The following is a 24633-nucleotide window of genomic DNA, read 5'->3' on the forward strand; positions in this document are numbered from 1 at the left end:
ATCATTTACTACTCCATTTAAATATTAAGTTACAGATTTATAGTCTTAAATACCATTTTTGGTTGCTATTTACTCTCTAGATTTGTTAACAACTGACTAGAATTGTGTGATGTGAGATTTCTTATTGATCTGGCTTTAGTAAGATAATTAACTGATTTCAAACTCTTAGAAACTTAAATCCACACAATTCCATGTACCAATAAACATTTAATTTATACTTTGGTATTATTTTGTAAGAATACCCTAGAGCAGGTATTCTGGTACCGGTCTGTGAGCCATTTGGTACCAGTCTGCAGAGAAAGAATAAATAACTTACATTATTTCCATTTTATTTATATTTAAGTCTGAATGATGTTTTGTTTTTAAAAAATGACCAGATTCCCTGTTACATTTGTCTAAGACTCACTCTTGACGCTTCTCTCGGTCACGTGATACATTTATCCATCCCACCCTAAAGGCCAGTCTGTGAAAATATTTTCCAACATTAAACCAGTCCGTGGCCCAAAAAAGGTTGGGGACCACTGCCCTAGAATTTATAAACTGCTACCATCACGTAATCATTAAAATGAATATATGCATATAATTTTAAACTTTTTGAAATAATTTATATATAATATTTGGTTATTTAAAAATTGTTTTCTGTTAGACTACTACAATAGTAGCAGCAGCCATTACAGAAAAGCTTCTGTTATAATTTGATATCAGGAAGCCCTTTTGGAAAGAATGGCCTTTTAGAAATTCAAAATTAAATGAAACTATACTAAATCAGTATTGTTAGCTTGAAATATGAAGCTAGAAAAATCTATTTATATTAAAATATAGTTAGCATATCATACAATATTATAATATTTTCAGATGTGCAACATAATTATTCAACAGTTCAATATCTAACAAAGTGGTTACCACAATGAGTCTAGTAACCATCTGACATCACGCTTAGTTATTAGGATATTATTGATTATATTCACCCAAAATATATATACCCCTGTCAATCATGTAAGCATTATTTACAATAGCCAAGATGCGGAAGCACCCTAGGAGCCATTGATAGATGAATAGATAAGTAAGATACAGTACGTATGTAAAATGGGTATTAATTAACCATGGAAAGAATGAAGGCTTGCCCCACCAGGTGGTGGTGCAGTGGATAGAGCTTTGGACTGGAATGCGGAGGACCCAGGTTCGAGACCCTGAGGTCACCAGCTTGAACACGAGCTCATCTGGTTTGAGCAAGGCTCACCAGCTTGAGCTCAAGGTCACTGGTTTGAGCAAGGGGTCACTCAGTCTGCTGTAGCCCCCCTCAAGGCACATATGAGAAAGCAATCAATGAACAACTAAGGTGTCACAACAAAGAATTGACGCTTCTCATCTCTTTCCCTTCCTGTCTGTCTGTCCCTACCTGTCCCTCTCTCTGTCTCTCTCTTGTCTCTATCACAAAAAAATAAAATAAGAAAGAATGAAATCTTGTCATTTGTGACAACATGGATGAACCTAGAGGGTCTTATCTAACTGAAATAAGTCAGATACCATACGATTTCACTTGTATGTGAAAACAAAACGTGAGACGTGAACAAACACAACAGAACCCGATTTATAGATACAGAAAATAAACTGATGGCTGCCAGGGAGGAAGGGCGTGGGGGGAGGGGCGAGAAAGAAAACCTACTTTTAATTAATGGGGGTTGTTCATTATATAACCTGATCTTCAGAAACAAAAAATAGGGGTAGTTACCGAATGTGATTTTTACCAGACTACCTTAGAGTCATGTTTATTAGTATCATTTTACATTTTAGGTTAGCTGCAAAATGATTTCCAGTGGACACAATGCTTATGGTCACTGTGGTTCAGTGTGGCCCTATTCCCCAGGTCTGAAACAACATTTTACAAAGCAAAATTAGTAAAGCAAAAAAGTTAGTAAGAAAAATATCTTGATGTTCCACAGAGTTGCCGATTCCAGCTGCCCGTATCTTCTCTGTGGTTTATTCTATATGGTATTATCGCTTAATCAGCTTATCTGTCTGTTGCTTTATGGATATATTGATCATTTTTGTTTTCTTTTACTACAAATGCAGTAAGAATTAGAAGGCAGGGAAATCCAGGCTTTTTTTCTCCACATTCAGATGCAGTTATTTAGAAATATTCTTTAGACTGGAAATGCTTCATTAGACCTGGAACTGCTTTACCAATTTCTTAGCATTATGTCAAAGGATGAGGCCAGGGGAGGTTGGGCCAATACAGGAAGCAAGAAAGAGGTAAATAAAGAATAAGGGGCCTGACCTGTGGTGGCGCAGTGGATAAAGCGTCGACCTGGAAATGCTGAGGTCGCTGGTTCGAAACCCTGGGCTTGCCTGGTCAAGGCACATATGGGAGTTGATGCTTCCAGCTCCTCCCCACGTTCTCTCTCTGTCTCTCTCACCTCTCTCTCTCCCTCTCTCTCTTTCTCTCTCCTCTCTAAAATGAATAAATAAAATTAAAAAAAAAAAAAGAATAAGGGTAAAATATTAAAGCCTTTCTGAATCATTCTGAAGTAGGACTCTAATCATTAACCCGTTGATTAAAAAAATCAACCAAGTAAGTAGCCCTAGATTGAACAACCACTAATACTTATATTCATAATAAACCAATAGTAGGTTTTTCTTGCTGGGGAGATTCCAAGTTCTCTGGCTCATAGAAAATTAGAACTTAAAAATACTTCAGAAAACTTTTTATTCCAGCTCTTTTATTTACTGAATTTATGAGAAGTGAGGTTCAGAGAAAGGAGGCAATACGAAACTCAGTAAAGCCTTTGTGTAGTTGTGAGCCCTAGAAGCCCTGACTGGGACTCAGGCACCTCTGTTCTCCGCGTACACACTGCAGTGCTCACTGCACTCCAGCCGGACTCACAGGCTCTCCCACAGCTTCCAGTGTGCATAGAATTTAATCAATATGTTCTCTTTTTACTCCCATTTTTTACACAGGCATCCTTTTTCTTTTTCTCTCACTCGAATATATATTTAAAAAGTCACTTTTAAGTCTATTACTGTTCTTACTAACTTCATAAATTGATCATGCACTATTACATAAGTAAGAAGAGTATGAATTATATCAATAAATGTGAGGTCAAAGATATGGTATCTTTAAAATACTTATAAGAATATAGATAAATAAAAAATATATATAAATTAACAAGTAGCTTTTTATGTTATATGTTAAGCAATCCATAAATACTCTTTGAAATTCTATTCTTCACATATTCATATTATGGACTAATGCATAAAATAAAAATTTTTGTTTCCAGTTACCTCAAATCTCTCATATACTTGAGAAATTATCTTTTTCATTTTTTTATTTACTTACCCTGACCGTAATATAATTTACTATACAAAAATGTTTATCTATGGAAATAAGAACTAGCATTGTTGTAAATTTAATATACAGTACATTTAATATTGAACCTTATTCCTTTATTCATTTATAGCATCTTACACTAGTTGACATTTTGGATGAAGCAGTACACTTTTGTAGAAATTCTGCCAAAATAGAAATTACTTCATCGTTCTCAAAATATTTATAACTTAACACCAGTAGAACTAAATTTTCTTCAGGGCAAAGACCTACCAGAAAAATGTTTCTAAGATGTTTTAAACCTGGCACATCCTTTAAAAAACTGACTGACCCTAACATTCATCCTGAGTAAGGAATTAACTCTAACTTTGCTTTTGAAAAAAAAACAAAACTACTTTAGTATCCCTGAAATGTGACACCACGATGTTTTTTTCATTAATGTTATACAAAGTTGCATGCTTTAATCATGGGCGAAATTCCTAATTAGAGGGTGAATTTGCATTTAGAAGCTTATATTTTAAAAAGTGCTACGTTTCTGTCAACAAGCAACAGCAGCCAAGATTGATATGAATATTGTAGGTAGCGGCGGAATGTTTATTACTCACAGGAATTGCAGCCTTATAGTTAGTCTCCCACCAAGGACTTATTTTGCTGCGACAGGATCAGTCCACCATCCTCCTGAGGATATTATGTTTCTTAAAATATAGTTAATGTGTTTCCATTAAAATAATTTTAAGTAGAAAATTTAAAAAATTATTCTTGATAATAAGTCCAAGTTATTACCTAAACTTGTAACAGATTTTGAAAATAAGTAAAAACAGCAGTAAAATCAAATATAAAAGTGTTTCATTTTGTTCAAATAACCAATGTAGAGAAAACTGTGATTTTATGTCAGAATGATAGATAATTCTTTACCCTGATATAGAAAAATTTAATATGACCTATCAAATCTCTTGTTTTATTTCTTAGGTGGAATATCAAAAGTTATTTACAAGAAGCTTAAGGAAGCGGTGGCTTATAGAAAAGGAAAAGTTCTTTAGTTGGATAAATAGTTTCATGTGCACTTATATATCCTGCTGTAGTCTCTGCTGCTTATTACTGACATTTGTCAGATAATGGGAGCATTAGCTCGGGGTGTCAGCACAATGCCAGAAAATCTGCTACCACTGGGTACATTTCTATGGTATTAGAACTAGTTCTTGTAATCTGTCAAGGACACCTATTATTTCAATATGTTTAGGAGTATTATAGTAATTACATGATATATCCACTTAACAAAACAGTTTTAAAATATAATAAGTTATAGTTGTACTCCATACTGTCAAAAAAATCACACAGTTATGAAAAACATCATTGGAAAGATAACTGTAGATATTCTATAAATTTGGAATTGTTTTTATGTCCATTATATACACATGAGAGATGAAGAATTAAAACTAACATTTAAATGCCTCAGGCCTGAACTACTCTCATCTGATGTGAAATTATCTTAAGTAAACATGATTCCCTTCTCTAGGATTTTTTTGAAATATTGTATTATATTTCTTTTAGTATACAGATCCAGGTTTTAGCATCAGTTTATTTTATATACTTTAGCAAGACTCTTGTTTATACAAATTTTTAGAAATAGAGTGGATTATTTTAGATTCATTAAAACTCATCTAATATGGAGCATCAGAAGATGCATGAGTTTTTATACAGGTTTAACAAACATTTAATATATTCTCACCCTAACACATAAATCTAAAATTCATTTGCTTTAATAAACTTAAATATTCAATATTCAGTCATGTTTTTATTTTACCTTTGTTATTTTATAAGAAGCTATCTTACCTCCCAATACCTAAGATAAGAGAATAACTTACATATTAGGTACTGTAAAACTATATATATAATGATGTAAGCTTACTGTTTTTTTATAATTAAAACATATTAAATAATACATAAAGCTACTTACTGTGTGATCAGTTATAATATGACAGGGACATAAATAAAGAGTAGTTTAACTACTTTGGCAGCTTTGCATATTTAATCTTTGACCTAATTATCCTAAAATCTTAGGTAATGAATATCAAAACCAAATTTAAACGCATTTAAAAATAAGCTATAATGTATATTGAAATTTTAATAGGAATCCTATTTTCTACTTTTAACACTGAGTTGATAGTTTAAACCTGGAAGTGTCCAATTAGACCGTCGTAGAAAGTTTAAAGCCAGAGTTCTTCACACTTCGCTGTCATTGTTGACTACTCCTTGACTCAGCCCTGTTTGCACATGAACCATTTTTTATAAAGATATATATATATTTATATATTTTTGAAGAAAATTGAAAAAGCGTAATTTCATAGAATAAGGAGTTATGTAGGTTAAATTGAAAAAAAAAATTAGAAAGAATCAAGAAGCACAGCCAGATGGAAGCAGTCTATACCATGGGTAGAGCAGAGGTGGATAAAATAGGCAGTAATGAAAACAAAAGCAAGAAAAGAGAAACTGATGTATTAGAAAAAATAATACAAGTTGGAGGTTTGAAGTATGTGCAAATAATTCAATGAATTTTCCACCCAAGCATTTAATTTGTGTGTTTAATCTATAATTTAGTCTCCTGAAACCCTCTCTTACCTTTTGAAGGATACAGGAGTCTTACACTGGAAACCATATATTATTTGAGCGTTTGTTTAGATTCCACACCTACTTTCATGAAAGTACAGTTTTATTTGCTGTTGGCTAAGTAGTCATTGACGTCATCGTGTATGTCTCTTTTTCCTGTGATCTGATGATGGAGCTCACCCTTTCTTGTTTTTAATCTTTAGTATAACATACATAAAGATCAGTACAGAAGCTGTGATAACGTCTCTGCCAAATCATCAGATAGTGATGTCAGTGATGTATCCGCCATTTCCCGAACCAGCAGTGCCTCCCGCCTCAGCAGCACAAGCTTTATGTCAGAGCAATCCGAGCGCCCCAGGGGTAGAATCAGGTGAGTTGGCAACACTGTTTTTATGAAGTGGGTCTTTGTCCATGATAGAAAATGCAACCAGCTTGTTGAACATTCTTGCTAAAATACAATCTAGGTCAAGTAACAGAAAACAAGAATACCATCATTTCATTAAAATAACTGGGACTGGAGTCGGTTGAGCATTTACTAACTATTGCCCAGTATTACCAATAGATAGTTTGGTACTGTCTACTATAAGGTATAGTTGATAATTATAGTCATAATCTTACAGATCGCGTAGTCACATGTGCAGGAATTTCTTTCTGATGTGATTAGATCCACAGAGCATCCTTTAGTCCCGTGTCAGAAAGCTTTTTCTGTAAAGAAGCAATAAATATTTCAGGATATGAAGGACATTATCTGTCACATCTACTCAACACTGTTATAGTGTAAAACTGTGTAGACAAATGACCGTGCCTATGTTCCAAAAAATTTTATTTACCAAAGAAAAACAAAAACAGGAAGCCAGCCGCATTTTCCCCGTGGGCTGTGGGTTGGCTTTCAGGGTAAGACTGAGTGGATATGATAACAAAATACACACCCTAGTTTACATTATGTGAGCTGTACAAAATTTGCATGTTGTTTAAATCACCAGTAGTGATCTTGTGTTCTTACAAGGCCAAGTACCCTGCTGAAAGGAAAAAGGCCTCAGCAATCCAGTGCCACCTTAATTCAGTAAAGCAGACTGACTATAGACAACCCATATTTTAGATTTATTCTTAGATACTTTATAGAAAGAGAAGTTTCATTGATAGAATTTGGGGCTTGATGAAAAGCCCAGGAAATACAAATGTTCAAAAGAGGAACAGTTGCATTCCTAACACTATAACGCCTGACATTATCACACATTTTCACAATGTGCAATAAAATGTATCCTGAGTATTCCTCGTCCTGCATTTTCCTGCGTCTAGCTCACTTGTTGAAGAAAATTGACAATAATTATCTTACTGTTAATTAACAGTGACATACTCTGGGAATCTCCATGTGTAATTTCAGCTGATAAAAATATTAATAGAACATGTTTTATATTTATTTCTGATGTTTTAGGCATCTGAGACTAACAGAATATTAAGTTCTCTAAAATTTAAAATAAATTAGAAGACCTAAAGAACATAGCCATATTGAGTTGCTTAGGATCAAGGGTAAAAATTATGCTAATAGATTTATTTTTATTGAATTACCTATAAGTCATTATATTTCAAAACCTATTTATTTTAAGAAGAATATCAATAAATAGGACTTAAACAGGACTTTTCCACTTTTAATCACCAAAAAACAATTACTAATATCATTATAATATATCTCAACATAATTTTTCTTTTTGTTCACAGTAAAGTACCTTGAATCCTATGTTATAAAGCAGTGGTCCCCAACCCCCCAGGGCCGTGGACCGGTACCAGTCTGTGGGCCATTTGGTACCGGTCCACAGAGAAAGAATAAATACCTTACATTATTTCTGTTTTATTTATATTCAAGTCTGAACGATGTTTTATTTTTTAAAAATGACCAGATTCTCTCTGTTACATCCGTCTAAGTCTCACTCTTGACGTTTGTCTCGGTCACGTGATACATTTATCCATCCCACCCTAAAGGCTGGTCTGTGAAAATATTTTCTGACATTAAACCGGTCTGTGGCCCAAAAAAGGTTGGGGACCATTGCTAGAAAGCATTACTAGTTCATGCAATTCATATCATTAACCAACTGCAAGAATAATCTGTGGGTCCATTATCATTCTCTTGAAATCTGAAAAGGAATCTTCAAAATTTTATCTTTGGGAAAAATTTGGCTACATGATTTTTGAGGAAAAAATTTAAAGAAGAGAGAAGCTTTAGGCAGCTCACCATCCATTGCCTGTGATTTTATACAGTGGGAACCAGAAGAAACAAAGAGTTAACCCAGGGGTCCCCAAACTTTTTACACAGGGGGCAAGTTCACTGTCCCTCAGACCAGTGGAGGGCCGGACTATAAAAAAAACTATGAACAAATCCCTATGCACACTGCACATATCTTATTTTAAAGTAAAAAAAACAAAACGGGAACAAATACAATATTTAAAATAAAAAACAAGTAAATTTAAATCAAGAAACTGACCAGTATTTCAATGGGAACTATGGGCCTGCTTTCTAATGAGATGGTCAATGTGCTCCTTTCATTGACCACCAATGAAAGAGGTGCCCCTTCCAGAAGTGCAGCGGGGGCCGGATAAATGGCCTCAGGGGGCCGCATGTGGCCCGCAGGCCGTAGTTTGGGGACCCCTGAGTTAACCAATGTTACTTTGTGGGGAAATGCCGGTTAGCAAGACAACACTAATAGTAATTATAATATGACAAGAAACGGAAGACAAAGCATTATTTGCCACTTTGATTCATATGACTTTTGTTATTTCGTGAAGGTGATGAAGAGAGGGATAGACCTAAAAATGGTACAGATAAGTTTCTTAATGAAAATTTTATTCTCTTAGAGCATTTCAATGTTTCCAGCTTCCCTTTTTCTTCTCTGTAGTAGAACCTATACAAGCTGCGAGTTATTTTTATATAAGTAGATTATGCAAGTTAGGCACTAAAGCTAATGGCTAGATAACTATCCCCGTAACAAGATATTTTTTTTTATTACTTTAGTAACTTTCTTGTTACCTTGTCAGTGATTTCCCATCTGTGGTACATATTTGATTTCTTAGAATACTTACAAGGAATAGAGAGAAAGAAATTAAATATAGGAAGAGGCAAACCTTTCCCCTGACATCAGAATTGAGTTATCTATTCACATACATTCTTCTCCTTAAAATATCCTCACAGGCACATATGTACACACACACACACACACACACACACCAGAACAAAGTGACAACACTATAAAAATGAAGTGTCTCACTGAGGTGGAACTAAGATTGCAGGCCTTTCAGTCTTCAGTATTTCCTATTTTCATAACTAACACTGTGAGGAATGATGGTTTTCAATATATTATTGCTTTTCAACATTTTTTTTGTCTTTTTAGTAACTAACATCTACATAGGTTTTTAAATTGTTTATTCAAGTTTATGGTTAAAAGATGAACAAGTCTAATCAATTATGACAGAATATGTTTATATGTCATAGTAAGTAGCAGGAAACTTTTGAGTTCCTATAATATGTGAGGATTTCATTATTTGCCAAGACTACATTAAAGAATAATATGTAGGTCACATACTAAAGGCGATTATAATCTGTTGAAGAGTTTAAAATGTATTTTTATACTATAGTTCCCTGTATGTCACAAGAAATGTTTTATTTTACATTGCCTTGGGTGAATTTTACTCTATAAAAAAGATTTAGAATACATTATTGAATTCACCCTAAAATCAACCAAGTACCCTGTATTCTCATAAAGGACTATAAAAATAAACCATATGACATGATAATATCTGTATTACATAAAACTATGTACATTGGCACTTAAAATACTATGTAAACTTTTGGCTTCCTCTATTAAAGTTTATTATGAACCAGGAAAATGTCGAGCTAAGCACATCAGAAATGAGCAGTGTTCTGTATAATGTATCGTCCTGCATAATGTATGTAATGTTTTCCAAACCCTGCTTACTGAATTTTTTTGTTAATGATTCACACAGTATATACATTATTGTTTATAAGGTTTCTCTTTGTTTATTCCAATATAGAACAAGGTCATTTCATTCTGGTAGTGCTTTTTTCATAGAGGTATCTATCTAATATTGAGTGCAGCTTCAGAAAATGTGTTCTAGATATTATCATCCTTCTCCCCAAAAGATATGAGACTATAAAGGTAGTTTCAAAAGTCCTGTTTGGGTACAGATAAAATTAATTACTTATAAGATGTTTATAGGTTGGAAAATTTAAATATGTTGAATGATCGATCTCTAAAAGATTATTTTTAAAGAATATTTGGAATTCTTGGGTCATATTCTAATATTTTGTGTTTGAGGTGATTATGGAACCAATATCCTGTCCACTCAGGGATGCCACTAACTAAACCCTAAAGTTCTGTGTGAATAGAAAAGGGACAGCCTCTCTTCCAGATGTATTCTGAGTAGTTCATTCAGAACGTCTCGTGTTTTAAAAGTTGATATACACACACAAAAACTGTAGTAGCTAAAAATAGACCATAATGTGCACATTAAGGTAAGTAACCTTTTGTAGATATAATGAATTAAAAGTTATTTTTAAAAAATAGTCATGGACTAACAACTATTTAAGATTTAGTCATTTGCTAAGATGATTTTTACAATATAAAATCAACACAATACTTCAAAATAAGTATCCATAAGGATTGGAGAACTTATCCATAAGTTCTTTGTTTTTCTTTCTTTTCTATTTAGAAAATTAACTTTAACAGCAACACATTGAAAAAATAAAACATCACGATCAAATGGGATTCATTCCAGGAGCACACGGGTGGTTCTTTGTTTTTCCTGTTTGCGCTGTACGTGCCTTACAGTTTTAATTTAGTTTTGGTTTAAATATTCCTCACAGAACATTTTCTTATCCAACTACAAAATATTCACAGTATGAGGAGAGATGGTGCCTGACCTATGGTGGCACAGTGGAACACTGAGGTCGCCGGTTAGAAACCCCGGGCTTGCCTGGTCAAGGCACATATGGGAGCTGATGCTTCCTGCTCCCCTACTTTTCTCTCTCTCTCTCTCTCTCTCTCTCTCTCTCTCTCTCTCTCTCTCTCTCTCTCCTCTCTAATGAATAGTCTTTAAAAAAATTAAAAAATAAAAAGGAGAGATGCTGTCATTTATTTCAAAAGAACACACATTTAATAGACTCGAGAGAGAGTATGTTGAGTTTCTGATTTCTCTGTTTATTTTTACATCTAAAGAAGATGTTCATTCAGAAAAGGAGCTGAGTTTTCATGGTATAGCTCTGAAGACTGTTTCTTTTCATCTTTATCATATATCTATATCTTTCCAGGCAGACCAATTTAAAGTGTTTTATACACGAACTTTAAAAGCAAATTGTAGGCATTACCCTACTTTCTCTCAGGTGTCATACAATTTTTGAAGCTTTGTCAAAACCAACAGTTTTCCAACAGCATTCACATTTGAAACATATGTTCTTCAGGATCTACAGGTTTGGCTTTCTGTAGCTAGATGGATTTTAATAAACAAACTTGAACAGCAAATTTGATTTAAATAATTTTTGGTCTTTTATTTTCTCCCTTTGAAAAAATATTTGCAAAAGCAATCATCTTTGTCTTCTACATTCTTTTTCTTTCTTGAAAGATAGAAAAGCATTTTTCAGAGAAGTGATCTTCTATGCACAACTAGTAATCTTGCTGTCATAAATTTACTATAAGTTGGCATTTGATATCAGTAGGCAAAACTAGTAAACATATATTGAAAAAATATATGTTGATATTTATTGGGGATTTAGAAACATTGTAAGTAAAATAATTTGATAATTTAAATTATGATAGGAAATAATGCATAAGTTAATATCTCCTGGAAAATTCATCTTGATAGAGCAATTATATTTAAAAACTATTACAGAATATTTCAAATGCTACTTCACAATAGTTTCTTTAGTTCATGAAGACCCTAAAAATAATCTTTGGACTTTTTTGTGATTTGCTGTTTGAAAACTATTTCACTGAAAAATCATTTGTTATATTAATACCTCAGAAGTAACAAATGAAACTTCCATTTCATATACTTATTAGTTATTGGCCTACTGACATTTAATATGATTGAGTGATAAAGAAGGAATATTTTCCTTAGAGCAATCCCACTTAATGTTGCATGCTTGCCTGTTGTCCTGTGGAAAAACAAAGTCTAATGAGATCTATCAAAGTACAGAAAGGAAGAGGAAAATAACATGAAAATGTGATGATCGGGGAGAGAATGAACCTGAACATGCTGAAAGATACCGGATATTGACTAGCTGAGAAAAAATATATAATTTAGTGACTTTTTAGTGGCTCTTTTTTATAGCATCTTATTATATTTAGTAGTCCGAGATTAATAAGTCATTGCCACTATTATTCCTTGTGACTGGATTAAAGCTGTAAAGAGATGGAATGAATGTGCCATGTGACCTTTTAAAAGACTCTACTTTTATGGTAATATTATTATCCCAAATTTATTGACATATGTTATAACTGAATGTGCCATATATCTAAATTATTATACCATGCTATATTCATAACACACACAAAATACTGTGATTTCTGAATATAAGTAACACAACAGTCTTATAATAGCCAGTAACAGAGCTCTTGGGACAAGTAAATAGCTTTTTTTAGTGCAAACCATTTTCCTTACAAACCATTTAAAATAGAGTTTGAAGTACAGCAGCTCTGATCTGATTTGAAAAATTTCCAGTCTGCTCTGTTTTTATGTTTCTACTTGGCTAATTCATTATAGAGTTACTAAAATATGTTTAGTTAAATTTCAGGAAGGTCAGTAGAATATTAAGTATAAATGCTTACTATATCATAGAAAATGAAAATAATAAGTTATAAGAAAGTGCCCCAAATTTACTTGAAATCCAGATCCAGACTGTCTTATGAAGATAGGTTATTTGTGAAATTAGATCTTGTATATTTGTAATTAGATCTTAGAGACAACTTCTACTTGTTAGGGAAAAATAACTATCCATTGTTCATGGAATTTCAAAAGTATTTTTTAACATTTCATTTTCAGTAGTAATCTACTTTTCTGTAGCTTTGCTTCTTGTGTTAGAAGGGAATTAAATTATTCTTTTTTTTTTTCCCAAAGTTAGAAGCTGGGAGACAGTGAAACAGACTCCCGCATAAGCCCGACTGGGATCCACCGGGCATGCCCACGAGGGGGTGAAGCTCTGCCCATCTGGGCCATTGCTCTGTTGCAGCCAGAGCTGTTCTAGCGCCTGAGGTGGAGGCCATGGAGCCATCCTCAGTGCTTGGGCCAACTTTGCTCCCATGGAGCCTTGGCTGTGGGAGGAGAAGAGAGATAGAGAGGAAGGAGAGGGAGAAGGGTGGGGAAGTAGATGGGCGCTTCTCCTGTGTGCCCTGACCAGGAATTGAACCTGGGACTTCCACACTCCAGGCCGACGCTCTACTGCTGAACCAACCGGCTAGAGCGGGAATTAAATTATTCTTTACATTTAAAGTATTTTAAAGAGCATTTTAGTGGAAATCATAGATAATTAGAATATTTTCTTTAATTAGAAAAATAATTCTATAGAAGAGGGTATGAAAAATTTATTCAAGTGAAATAATATTTTTGGAAATTCAAAAACAGATGGTATTAATAACTTTGCTTGTATATACATAGTCTATTCAGGATATTGTTGAAATTATATTTTGGTTATTATAGGTGGCTAAACATTTCCAATTTTATTTTATTGTAAAAGATATTATACAATTAATTTAATATTCTATTGTTAAATAAAATGAAATTTAATACTCCCTGCTTAATTCTTATTTACCCCTCAATATACAAGAAGTTAAGTTACGTATTGCTAACTGCATGTCTTCAGTGTAATAGATTATCAAAGGTGTATAAAGGATTGGCCTTGCTTATGAACTTAGGTTGTATTTTAATGTGTATTTCTTGTAATTTTCCCATCATTTCTAAGCATTTGAGAATGAAAGGATTTTCAGAATATATCATCTAACAGATTGCTAGAAATAGTTCATAATGTGTTATTTTATTTTATTTTATTTTTGCAAGAGAGAGAGAGAAACACAGACAGGAATGGTGAGAGACGAGAGACATCAATTCATAGTTGCAGCACTTTTAGGTGTTCATTAATTGCTTCTCATACATGCCTTGATTGAGGGGCTCCAACCAATCCAGTAACCTCTTGTCAAGCCAGTGACCTTGGTCTCAAGCCAGCAACCTTGAGTTTCACGCCAGCAATCTTTGGCCTTCAACCAGTGACCACAGGGTCATGTCTATGATCCCACAATTAAGATGGTGAGCCCATGCTCAAGCTGGATGAGCCTGTGCTCAAGCTGATGACCTCAGGGTTTTGAACCTGGGTCCTCAATGTCCCAGATCAACTCTCCATCCACTGAAACATCACCTGGTCAGGAATACTGTGTTACTATTTTCTTGACATTTAAAAATTTTTCCCACTTAAAGGGTAGTATTTACAATGAAAATAATACATGATAAATATTGTTGTTGTAAAGTACAAGACCTGTGGCCCTGGGGACTTTTACCCAGTTCAAGGACAAATGCCAGGGCAAGGCAAAGAGAACTGGATTGTGAACTAGCGGTGAGATCTAAAGGCACTTGAGAAAATAGCAATCAGGAACAGTAACGGAGAAAGTGAAAGGAGGTCAGGACTAGAAAATCAACAGAGAAAGGTGCTGTAGCATAGAGAGGACCACTGGTGTCATGAGGAGAAGTGGAAGCTGGAGAACAGAAAAATAATGCGAAGGGGAGAGGCTGATTGCAGCCACGATGGAGGAAGAGGTTCTGGGAACTCGGGGTGTTGGAACTTAAGGAGGGAGAATGGAGCACCTAAGATTAACAGAGTGGTTAGTGATAATCAAATAAAGAGCGTCCTGTCATCACAGTACCCACACCAGGACAATGGATAGGCTGCCAGCCTGCCCGGAGAGGCTGCATCAACTCAGACGCCAGTTCTTACGGCCGAGACCACAGGATACCACATACACCGAGCTGAACACAAACAAATGCCTATGACCCTTCTTATTCAAATGGGAGCCGTGTAATTGGGAGGCATGTCCAGGACAAGTTGCTGACAAGCAAAAAACAAAAATAAAAATGCAAACTAGAAACCCTTTAAAATATAGCCTTGACATGTCACAGATTGATACAAATTAATTGTTACATCTGGAAGGATTATCATTACACCACAAGTAGTTAGGATTTCATGCACAGGATGGCACTAGAGCTATAATAATAATACTAATAGTTAGGATTTATTTTACAACTGAATATGTTATACACATATTATTTCCAGTTCAGGTAGGAGTTTCTCTTTATTATACAGATGAGATATCTGAGATTTTACAAATGTCCAGGGCCACCAATAGCAAGTGATGATTGCTGTCACTTGAATCTAGGTCTCTCTTCCCTTAAAGTATAGATTTGTTGTTGCTATTTTTGTTTTTGTCTGCAAACCTGCCTATTTTTAAAAACTAGTAAAGTAGTTAAAGGACGAAATAGAAAAAGTAATTTTGACATTGAAAATAGTTTAAGTGATAAAATCTGTGAAGCCCAGCTTCCCAAGGAATTTTAAGTACTCTTCACTTGTCTGAAATGTAGTTGTGTGGACCCAGAGAAGTACAGAGAGGAGACAGTAGGTGTACTTTTCTTGTGTTGCCCTTCAGACAAATCTATGCGAAATAAAAAAGACAAACTATTAGATGCTATAACCTGGCTCTAGAGAGAATTTGTGAAATAGTCCCACTGATGTTCAGGTGAAATCATGTTTTTCTCTGTGGAAGTTTGACTGAGTTGGCATCAATTATTATCATAAAATTATTGCCTTCTTATCAAAACATGCCTTGAGATCAATTTTTAAATTTTTTCAAAAATTTTTCTGTTTTTAATTATTTTGTTTATATTTTGTAATTTTATGTTATTTTTTCTTGTTTATATTTAGAATTATACTTCCTAAAATATTTGGTACACTGCTGAACATATAGTTAGTGCTCAAAAATATAAATATTATAATTTAAGTAATGATTATAAAGATTAGAACAATTAGTTTTACATTGAACAATAAAATATATTTTGCAACTAATTATACTTCTACCATTTTCTTGAGGTACACCAATTCTATCAATTTATCAATTCAATCTAGTAAGTGAAAGAAAATGTTATTAATACCTTGATGTGTATCTGACCAGCTATAATTTTTCATTTCTGTAGAAGACAGTTGTGAAGTAGATAACTATGTAAAGATAGAATCCAATGCGTCAGCCTCTTACTGCTATCTTACATTTTTATGAGCACGGAATTTAAATATAAGCTATAATATAAGGTGGTCAAACGCCTTGGAAAGAAGAATAAATTCAAACCCTATTACTGAGTCAGTCCTGCACCCTTCTGAGATAGACCCATGAGAAACAGTGCTTATTTCTCTGAGGGCCTAACTGTACAGTGCTTAGTGCAGAGAAATTTCTGAATGTAAATGTATGAGTTTGTTGTGGCACAGTTGGGCACCTGAAACTTGTGTAATTATGATAATCAATGTCACCCCAATAAATTAAATGTTAAAAATATATTTAAAAAAGAAAATACTGAAGAAAACCTCTTCTTCAAAATTCCTACTGGTGTGAGAGCTCACCCAGATTTCATTAGAACAGAAGCCCAGCCATTTGTCAGGCATATCCAGTTTGGTGCAATCAGGAAGCCTGTCAACACCTGAGACCCCATTCTAAGAGGAACATTATGGTGTGAAGTAAACTTGGAAAGGGAAACTCAAAGCTGATGGGAGTGGCAGGTTGCAATATATCCTATAAATTTATGATTGGAGTAGACATATGTAAAGAGGTGTTGTGTATTACAACTAAATATGGTAGGGAGGCAGAGACAGTCTCCAGACTCAGGAATTCTCTGAAGGGTATGATTGAAGTACCTTAGGAAAGATTATTCTTTTTTTTGTTTGTTTATTTAGAAAATTAAATGTAACAAGGTAACATTGATCAATAAGAGTACATAGTTTTCAGGTAAAAACTATAGCTTTTTCTGATTTACTTATTTTACTCAGTATAATGTTCTCAAGTTCCATCCTGTCGTAAATGGCACTGTCATCATTTCTTATGGCTGCGTAGTATTCCATTGTATATATATGTACTGCATCTTCTTTATCCAGTCCTCTATCGAGGGACACTTGGGTTGTTTCCATGTCTTGGCCACTGTGAATAATGCTGCAATGGACATGGGAGTGCATGTGTCTTTAGGTACCAGTGTTTTTGAGTTTGGGGGGTAGATACCCAGTCAAAGGATTGCTGAGTCATATGGTAGTTCTGTTCTTAATTTTCTGAGGAACCACTATATTTTCTTCCATAATGGTTTTACTAATTTGCATTCTTACCAGCAGTGATTGAGGATTCATTTTTCTCCACACCCTCTCCAGCACTTGTTATTACCTGACTTGTTGATAATAGCCAATTTAACAGGTGTGAGGTGGTATCTCATTTTAGTTTTGATTTGCATTTCTCTAATAGCTAATGAAGATGAGCATCTTTTCATATATCCATTGGCCATTTGTATGTCCTCTTAGGAGAAGTGTCTGTTCATGTCTTCTCTCCATTTTTTTAATTGGATTGTTTGCTTATTTGTTGCTGAAATTTATGAGTTTTTATATATTTTGAATATTAACCCCTAGCCAGCCATGGCTGGTTGGCTCAGCAGTAGAGCATCGATCTGGCATGTGGAAGTCCTGAATTTGATTCTCAGTCAGGACACACGGTAGAAGTGACCATCACTTTTCCATTCCTTACCTTCCCTCTTCTTTCTCTCTCTTTTTTCCCCTCCTGCATCCATGGCTGGAATGGTTTGAGCAAGTTGGCCCTGGGCACTGAGGATAGCTACATGACCTTGCCTCAGGTGCTAAAAATAGCTTGGCTGCCTAGCAACAGAGCAGCAGCCCCAGATGGGCAGAGCATCACATGCTGGGGAGTTGCCAGATAGAACCTGGTCAGGGCACATGTGGGAGTCTGTCTCTCTGCCTCCCTGCCTCTCAAATAATAAAAAAGAAAAAAAACTTAATCAAAGCTGTTGTTTGCAAATATCATCTTCATTTAATTGGCTACCTATTTGTTTTATTGCCAGTTTCTTTTGCTCTGCACAAGCTTTTTAGTTTGATATAGTCCCATTCATTTATTTTTATTTTTACTTTTACTTTCCTTACCTTTGGGGTCAAATTCACTGTTCTCTCTGGCCAAGATTCATGAGTTTAGTACCTGTTTTCTTCTATATAATTAATTGTTTCAGATCTTATAGTTAGGTCTTTGATCCATTTTGAATTATACTTGTGCAGGGGGACAAACTTTAGTCAAGTTTCATTTTTTTTTTTTGTATGTGGCTTTCCAATTTTCCCAGCTCCATTTATTGAAGAGGCTTTCTTTTCTCCATTGTGTGTTTTTTACTCCTTTGTAGAAGATTATTTGTCCAAATATATGTGGTTTTATTTCTGGGCTCTCGATTCTGTTCCGTTGGTCTGTATGTCTGTTTTTCTGCCAATGCTAGGCTGTTTTGATTATCGTGTCTTTGTAGTATAATTTGAAGTCAGTGTGATCCTTCAGCTTCATTCTTTTTTTCAGAATTGCTTTGACTATTCTGTTTTTATTTATGGTTTCATACAAATGTGGTGATTTTTGTTATATTTCTTTAAAAAATGACATTAGGATTTTGATATGATTGTATTATATTTGTATATTGTTTTGGGTAATGTGGCCATTTTAACTATGCTGATTCTTCCAATCCATGAACATGGAATATTTTCCCATTTCATGTATCTGTTTCAGTTTTTTTCAATAATGTTTTGTAGTTTTCAGTATGTAGGTCCTTTATATCCTCTGTTCAGTTTATTCCTGGGTATTTTATTAGAAAGGATCATTTTTATTGGCAAAGTACTTTATAGTCTTTGGTTACTTCTTGCATTCTGCATATTCTTTTTACCTTACTTTAGAGTAGTACATGATTGCCCACCATTCTAAATTTGGCATTAGTCAGAGTTGATGGAAATGTACCCCTTAAAACCTATCATAAAATTATGAAACTATTTTTATTGATCAAATCACTGTAAAGAAGTCCACTCTTATTTTTAAACATTTATTGACTAAACATTCTAAAGTATTTTTATATTTTATTCCCAAAATATTTTTATGTATCTATGCATGAATTTTTTATTTGATTGTATCAAAACATATAAAAGATAAAGCTATAAAAGACTTACCATAATATTTGCCTTATTGATAAAAAATATATCTAATTTTAGTGAGGTGCTTTTTCCCATATAAACAACCAAAATTGCCTAATTTCTTATCAAACTTATACTGTTACTTCAGTCTACAGTTACTTTTATCATCATAATTTTATCTACAATCAGTACGGGTTCTAGTTCTAGAAAGTGACCAGATCAGAATCTTAAATATGAAAAAAGACATTGGAGGACATAGAGCAAGTTGAGAAGGCTAAGGAGTATAGAAAGATGTAGAAAAGAAAGACATAGTATGTTTATATAGTAGGAAATAAGTAGTAAATAAATATCATATAGTAGTAAATAAAGAGCTGAAAATATATTTATTTTAGAGAATATTTAGATGTGTATATATGGGTATGTGTATATAGAGAGTGTGATTTATTTTCCTGCTTAGTTGTTCATTCACAAGTCACTTACTGGATGTCTATTATGTGCACACACTATACTGGATGCCACCTCTATAATGCAAAACAGACCATGATTCCTAGCGATATGGGTTTAAGTGTATCTTAATATATTTGTAATAATAATAGGATGTACATATTCATCTGAGAAATGAGAATCATGCCTGCCAATCCTACCTCACAGGACAGTGCAAAAATAAAATGAAGTAGTTTATATATCAGAATACTTGGAAAGTGTAAGTAGAGTTATGCTATAGAATTAGAATTCAGTGACTGAACACATGGTATCAAATTTAGGGTTAGTTTTTACTCTTAAAAGTCATCTTTACATATTTTACAGGCCTGATGATTACCATATAGAATGACAGCGCCTTTCAGAATTTGGATTTTGATTGTTAATATTTGATTTTTTCACTTAATTGTTACTTATAATGAGCTGGATTAATTTAAGTGTTTCTTTTGAAGAGTTCAGTTTTATTAGCCTAGAGCTGTGATGGCAAACCTTTTTATAAAAACCGCTCACTTTTGCAGTGCTGGTCAACCTGGCCCCTCCTGCCCACTAGTGGGTGGTCCAGCTTTCATGGTGGGCCAATCGCAGCACTGTTTGGTTGCTCTACTACCACTCACCATGAAAGCTGAAAGGCCCACAAGGGTAGGAGGGGCCAGGTTGACCAGTACTGCAAAAGTGGGCGGTTTTTATGAAAAGGTTCCCCATCAGGGGCCTAGAGGTTTTAAAAGAAATGTCCATGGACTGTTGGTGTTTCATGAACCTCTTTCCAAGAACAGCCACTTGGACACACGATTGATATAGGGAAAAAATAAATAAACTGAAGGATGAGGAGAATATTTAGATTGCAGGGTCTGGAACTTAACTGTTTCACTAGAGTAGTTTTACTAACATTTGTTTTATAAATTGAAGGCCTGTGAAATATCTTATTTAAAAAATAAAGGGAGGATATTGCTGCTTTAAAAGCACATTGTAAATCAAAATTATGTGGTACAATAAATTCTAGTGCTATGATTTGCAAGAAAAAAATTAAGATATGAGCTCTAGTTCAAATTCATTATCTATGAACTATTTTTTAATTCAGATAACACCATTATTTGTCTGAAGGGATTCATAATAAGGAGTGAGCAAACGTAGGTTTACTGTTGTCATACAAATAAATAATACAACAATTAATAAAAAAATACAAGAATAAACTTTCATGTATATACAACTATAAACCTAGCAAGTCTTCAATGTAATACAAATTTCAAGAAAAAGAAAACTAAACTTATAGACTAGCTTATATTGGGCTTAGTTTGTCTGTTTTTCTACAGTGTATATTTTTAAATTAATTGTATACTTGATGCATAAAGTAAACAAAATACTTATTGTGCTTTTAGTAATTTAGCTTTATGTAGTATGATATGTATTATTTTCAGGTTTCTTGCTTTAGTTTGTGCAGTTAACAGATTACATTCTACTCCTAGAATCTGTTAAATTTAAAACAATATATGGTAAAACTTTTTATGGCTTTTTTACTTCATCATTTTTTTATTTGCTTAGAAAATCATTTAGAGCCATGTTTCCTTACTCATTTTAAATATGATTGCCTTGATTTCAGCTAGGTCATCTTAAAGCATAGACATGATGATCAAGTGTGTGTTAATTAAAACTTACTAATTGATACATACTACAAATCCACTACAGTGAATCAAGATAATATAGACCTTGAAGGATTCTTTAGAGACCATATATGCTCAGATCCTTTAACTAGTGGAAATATTTTCTACAATAATTATTTTTCTTCTTTGTTCCTTTGTAAACTGAAACAGCAGATATATCAGGAAATCATTTGTTTGTAACCATCTTTAGTTTTATGACTATCATTTGTAACTTATTTATATAATTTTATGGCTCATACATGATAGGAGAGAGTATTTTCTAATGTTTTGGTATTCACTGAATATTGTACACCAGCTTTTGTTGTTCTCTTTGTGTATGTGTACATATATTTAATTGCATTTAGACTAGACTGGAAATATATGAGGATGTATATATTTAACTGGTCATTTATAGTCATTTCATCCCTATAACATTTCTTAAAACAAAATGTTTTTAAATATTGGCCTATTTATTATTTAAACAGAGTAATTATATTTTTTTCACCCCATTATCCGCATAGTTCTCAAATCAAAAAACTAGAAGCTATTACAATTTTGACTTTTCCCAAATTCTTATTCTAATGCATTAGTTTTCAATATTTTTATCTTTTAGATGTTCTTTTCCAAATTGACTTCCCTACATGACATTTTAATATCACAGCTATACTGTATCTATTTATACACTGGCTGTGTGAAGGCCCCAAACCATTTATCATCCAAGATCTTTTTACCCTTCTTACATCCATCTAGAACAAATTACCACGCTCTGGGGGCATATTACTCCCATGGAGAATGCATGTTCAAATGAGTTATCAAGTCATGGATTTTACTTCCAAATAGAACTCATGATCACTGACTGAAGATTACAAATAACAGATGTTTTTATTCCTAAATGTCATCTGAAAACTCAAATTTAATAAGAATGAGATTACAAACTTTACGATGAAAATAGAAGACAACCACATCCTTAAACTATAAACTATGGAAAACAGCTTTCAAATTCAGTGGGCAGGCACCCAGGTTCTATTTTACTGTCTTCACTTCATATGTGAGTTAGAAATTACATACCATACAGTTCACCCTGTTAAATTGTACAATTCAGTGGTTTTTAGTATATTTATAATTAGTTGTGCAAACATCACAGGGATCTAATCACAGAACGTATTTATCTTGCCCCAAAAGAAACCCAGTCGTGTTTCCTCTCCACTAGCCCTAGGCAACCACTAATATACATTGTCTCTATGGATTTGACTGTTGGACATTTTGTTTAAATAGAATTATACAATATGTAGGATTTTGTATGTGGCATCTTTCATGTAGTATAATGTTTTCAAATTCATCCCTTTATATGGTTGATAATATTCCATTGTATGAATATACCACATTTTGTTTTCCATTCATCATTTGATAAGAATTTGGTCGTTTCCTCTTTTTTTAACTCTTATGAATAATATTGATATGAATATTCATATGTGAGTGTAAGGATATAGGCTTTTAGTTCTCTTCAGTATGTACCTAGGAATGGAATTATTGGGCCATATGGTAACTCAGTATTTAAGGGTTTTTTTGTTTGTTTTTGTTTTGTATTTTTTTCTGAAGCTGGAAACGTGGAGAGACAGTCAGACAGACTCCCGCATGCGCCCGACCGGGATCCACCCGGCACGCCCACCAGGGGCAACGCTCTGCCCACCAGGGGGCGATGCTCTGCCCCTCCGGGGCGTCACTCTGCCGCGACCAGAGCCACTCTAGCGCCTGGGGCAGTGGCCAAGGAGCCATCCCCAGCGCCCGGGCCATCTTTGCTCCAGTGGAGCCTTGGCTGCGGGAGGGGAAGAGAGAGACAGAGAGGAAGGAGAGGGGGAGGGGTGGAGAAGCAGATGGGCACTTCTCCAGTGTGCCCTGGCCGGGAATCGAACCCAGGACTTCTGCACGCCAGGCCAACGCTCTACCGCTGAGCCAACCGGCCAGGGCCTGTATTTAAGTTTTTAATGGAATTATTGAATCATAGTAGCTCTAAATTTAATTTAACTATGTTTTAGTTTAATCAAACTGTCAAGTTGTTTTCCAAAGTGGTTGCATCATTTTACATTCCCACCAGCAATGTCTGAGGGTTTCAGTTCCTCCAGATTTTCATCAACACTTGTTATTATCTCTTTTTATTATAGATTTCCTAGTGTGTGTGAAATGGCATCTCATTGTACTTCTTATAAAGCTTTTTTTAAGCCAGATTTGTCAAACTAGCTTGATATTTCCAATAATTCATTTTGACTATGGATTTAGATTGTTATATTAAAATTCTTCTGAGTTAGCAATTTCTTGAGAATGTATATATTTTTCTTAAAAGACAAGCATATTTAAAGCATTAGAAGTTTTGTTTCTTTTTTCTATGGGATTTTTTTTTTTAGTTTTCTATATTAGAATCCTGTATTTATTTATCCATATAGATCAATCAGAACAAGAGCTCTAATCAATTTAAGATAGCTTGGAATTTAACTTCTGTCTGCCCAGACAGCTATCCTTCAGGGCACAGAAAGTAAGAGATTTTTTCATCACCAACTGAAAAGATTATTTTTAAACATACAAAGAGAACTGGTACCTTCAGTTGTACAACACAGCAATAGGACCAAAATTAACACAATAACTTAAGCCCAGGCTTTAAAGGGATGTTCTTCTTTCATTGTGCACAGGACATCTTCTTGAGTGATACGAACTTTTGGTAGGACACAGACACACATGAAGACTAATAACAAGATATTCTGTCATCCGCCACCCAATTTTCAGTATATCTTTGCTATCTGCTGTCCAGCAGATTTTATTTGCAGATATTCCAGTCATTGTTGCCTCTAGTGTATTATTATCACAAGCAAAGCAAGAGACAGTTTTACATAAAACAGAAATAAACAAACATAGAAAACCAGAGTCAGGAAAAAGAAAACAGAGAAACAGAGACTGAAAGAAATGCTCTATTAGCACTTGATATGAAATCTAGGACCCAGGAAAAGGCATGACAGGGCTTAAAGAGTCCAGGAAGTAGCCTGCTCAGACAACACAGTTCAGTGGCTTCAGCAGGGATTTCATTTCAGTGTTTTGATGTGACTTACAACATTATCAACATGTAAGTCTCAAAATTAAAACGATTATCAGAAAAATAAATAGCACACTTTGAAGTTTTAACTCATTGAGAAAACCAACAAGATGACAAAGTGGTTACAAAGATAATCCAGGAGACTCCTGTGCTTGTATACATACATACATACATACAGTCATGGGGCTGGGGAGCATGCTGCAAGGAGCAATATTAGTCATATTCAGAACCAAATGTGTTGTGATCCTCTCTGATAAATGGTAAT

General features: G+C 34.1%; 1 protein-coding gene across 45 annotated transcripts in view; it reads left to right on the forward strand.

The window, feature by feature from the left end:
* Positions 1–24633, forward strand: part of RIMS1 (regulating synaptic membrane exocytosis 1) — a 477491-nt gene that overhangs the window by 375981 nt on the left and 76877 nt on the right. For 35 of the 45 annotated variants that reach the window (XM_066253353.1, XM_066253373.1, XM_066253382.1 and 32 more), the window contains one exon: positions 6136–6302. The exons of the other annotated variants lie outside the window; for them this stretch is intronic. In XM_066253353.1, the coding sequence (XP_066109450.1) occupies positions 6136–6302 (167 nt within the window). The remainder of the gene's footprint in view (positions 1–6135; positions 6303–24633) is intronic. 45 annotated transcript variants of the gene reach the window in all.

The sequence above is a fragment of the Saccopteryx bilineata genome, chromosome 1 (assembly GCF_036850765.1).
Source record: "Saccopteryx bilineata isolate mSacBil1 chromosome 1, mSacBil1_pri_phased_curated, whole genome shotgun sequence".
In the NCBI taxonomy this organism is placed as follows: Eukaryota; Metazoa; Chordata; class Mammalia; order Chiroptera; family Emballonuridae; genus Saccopteryx; species Saccopteryx bilineata.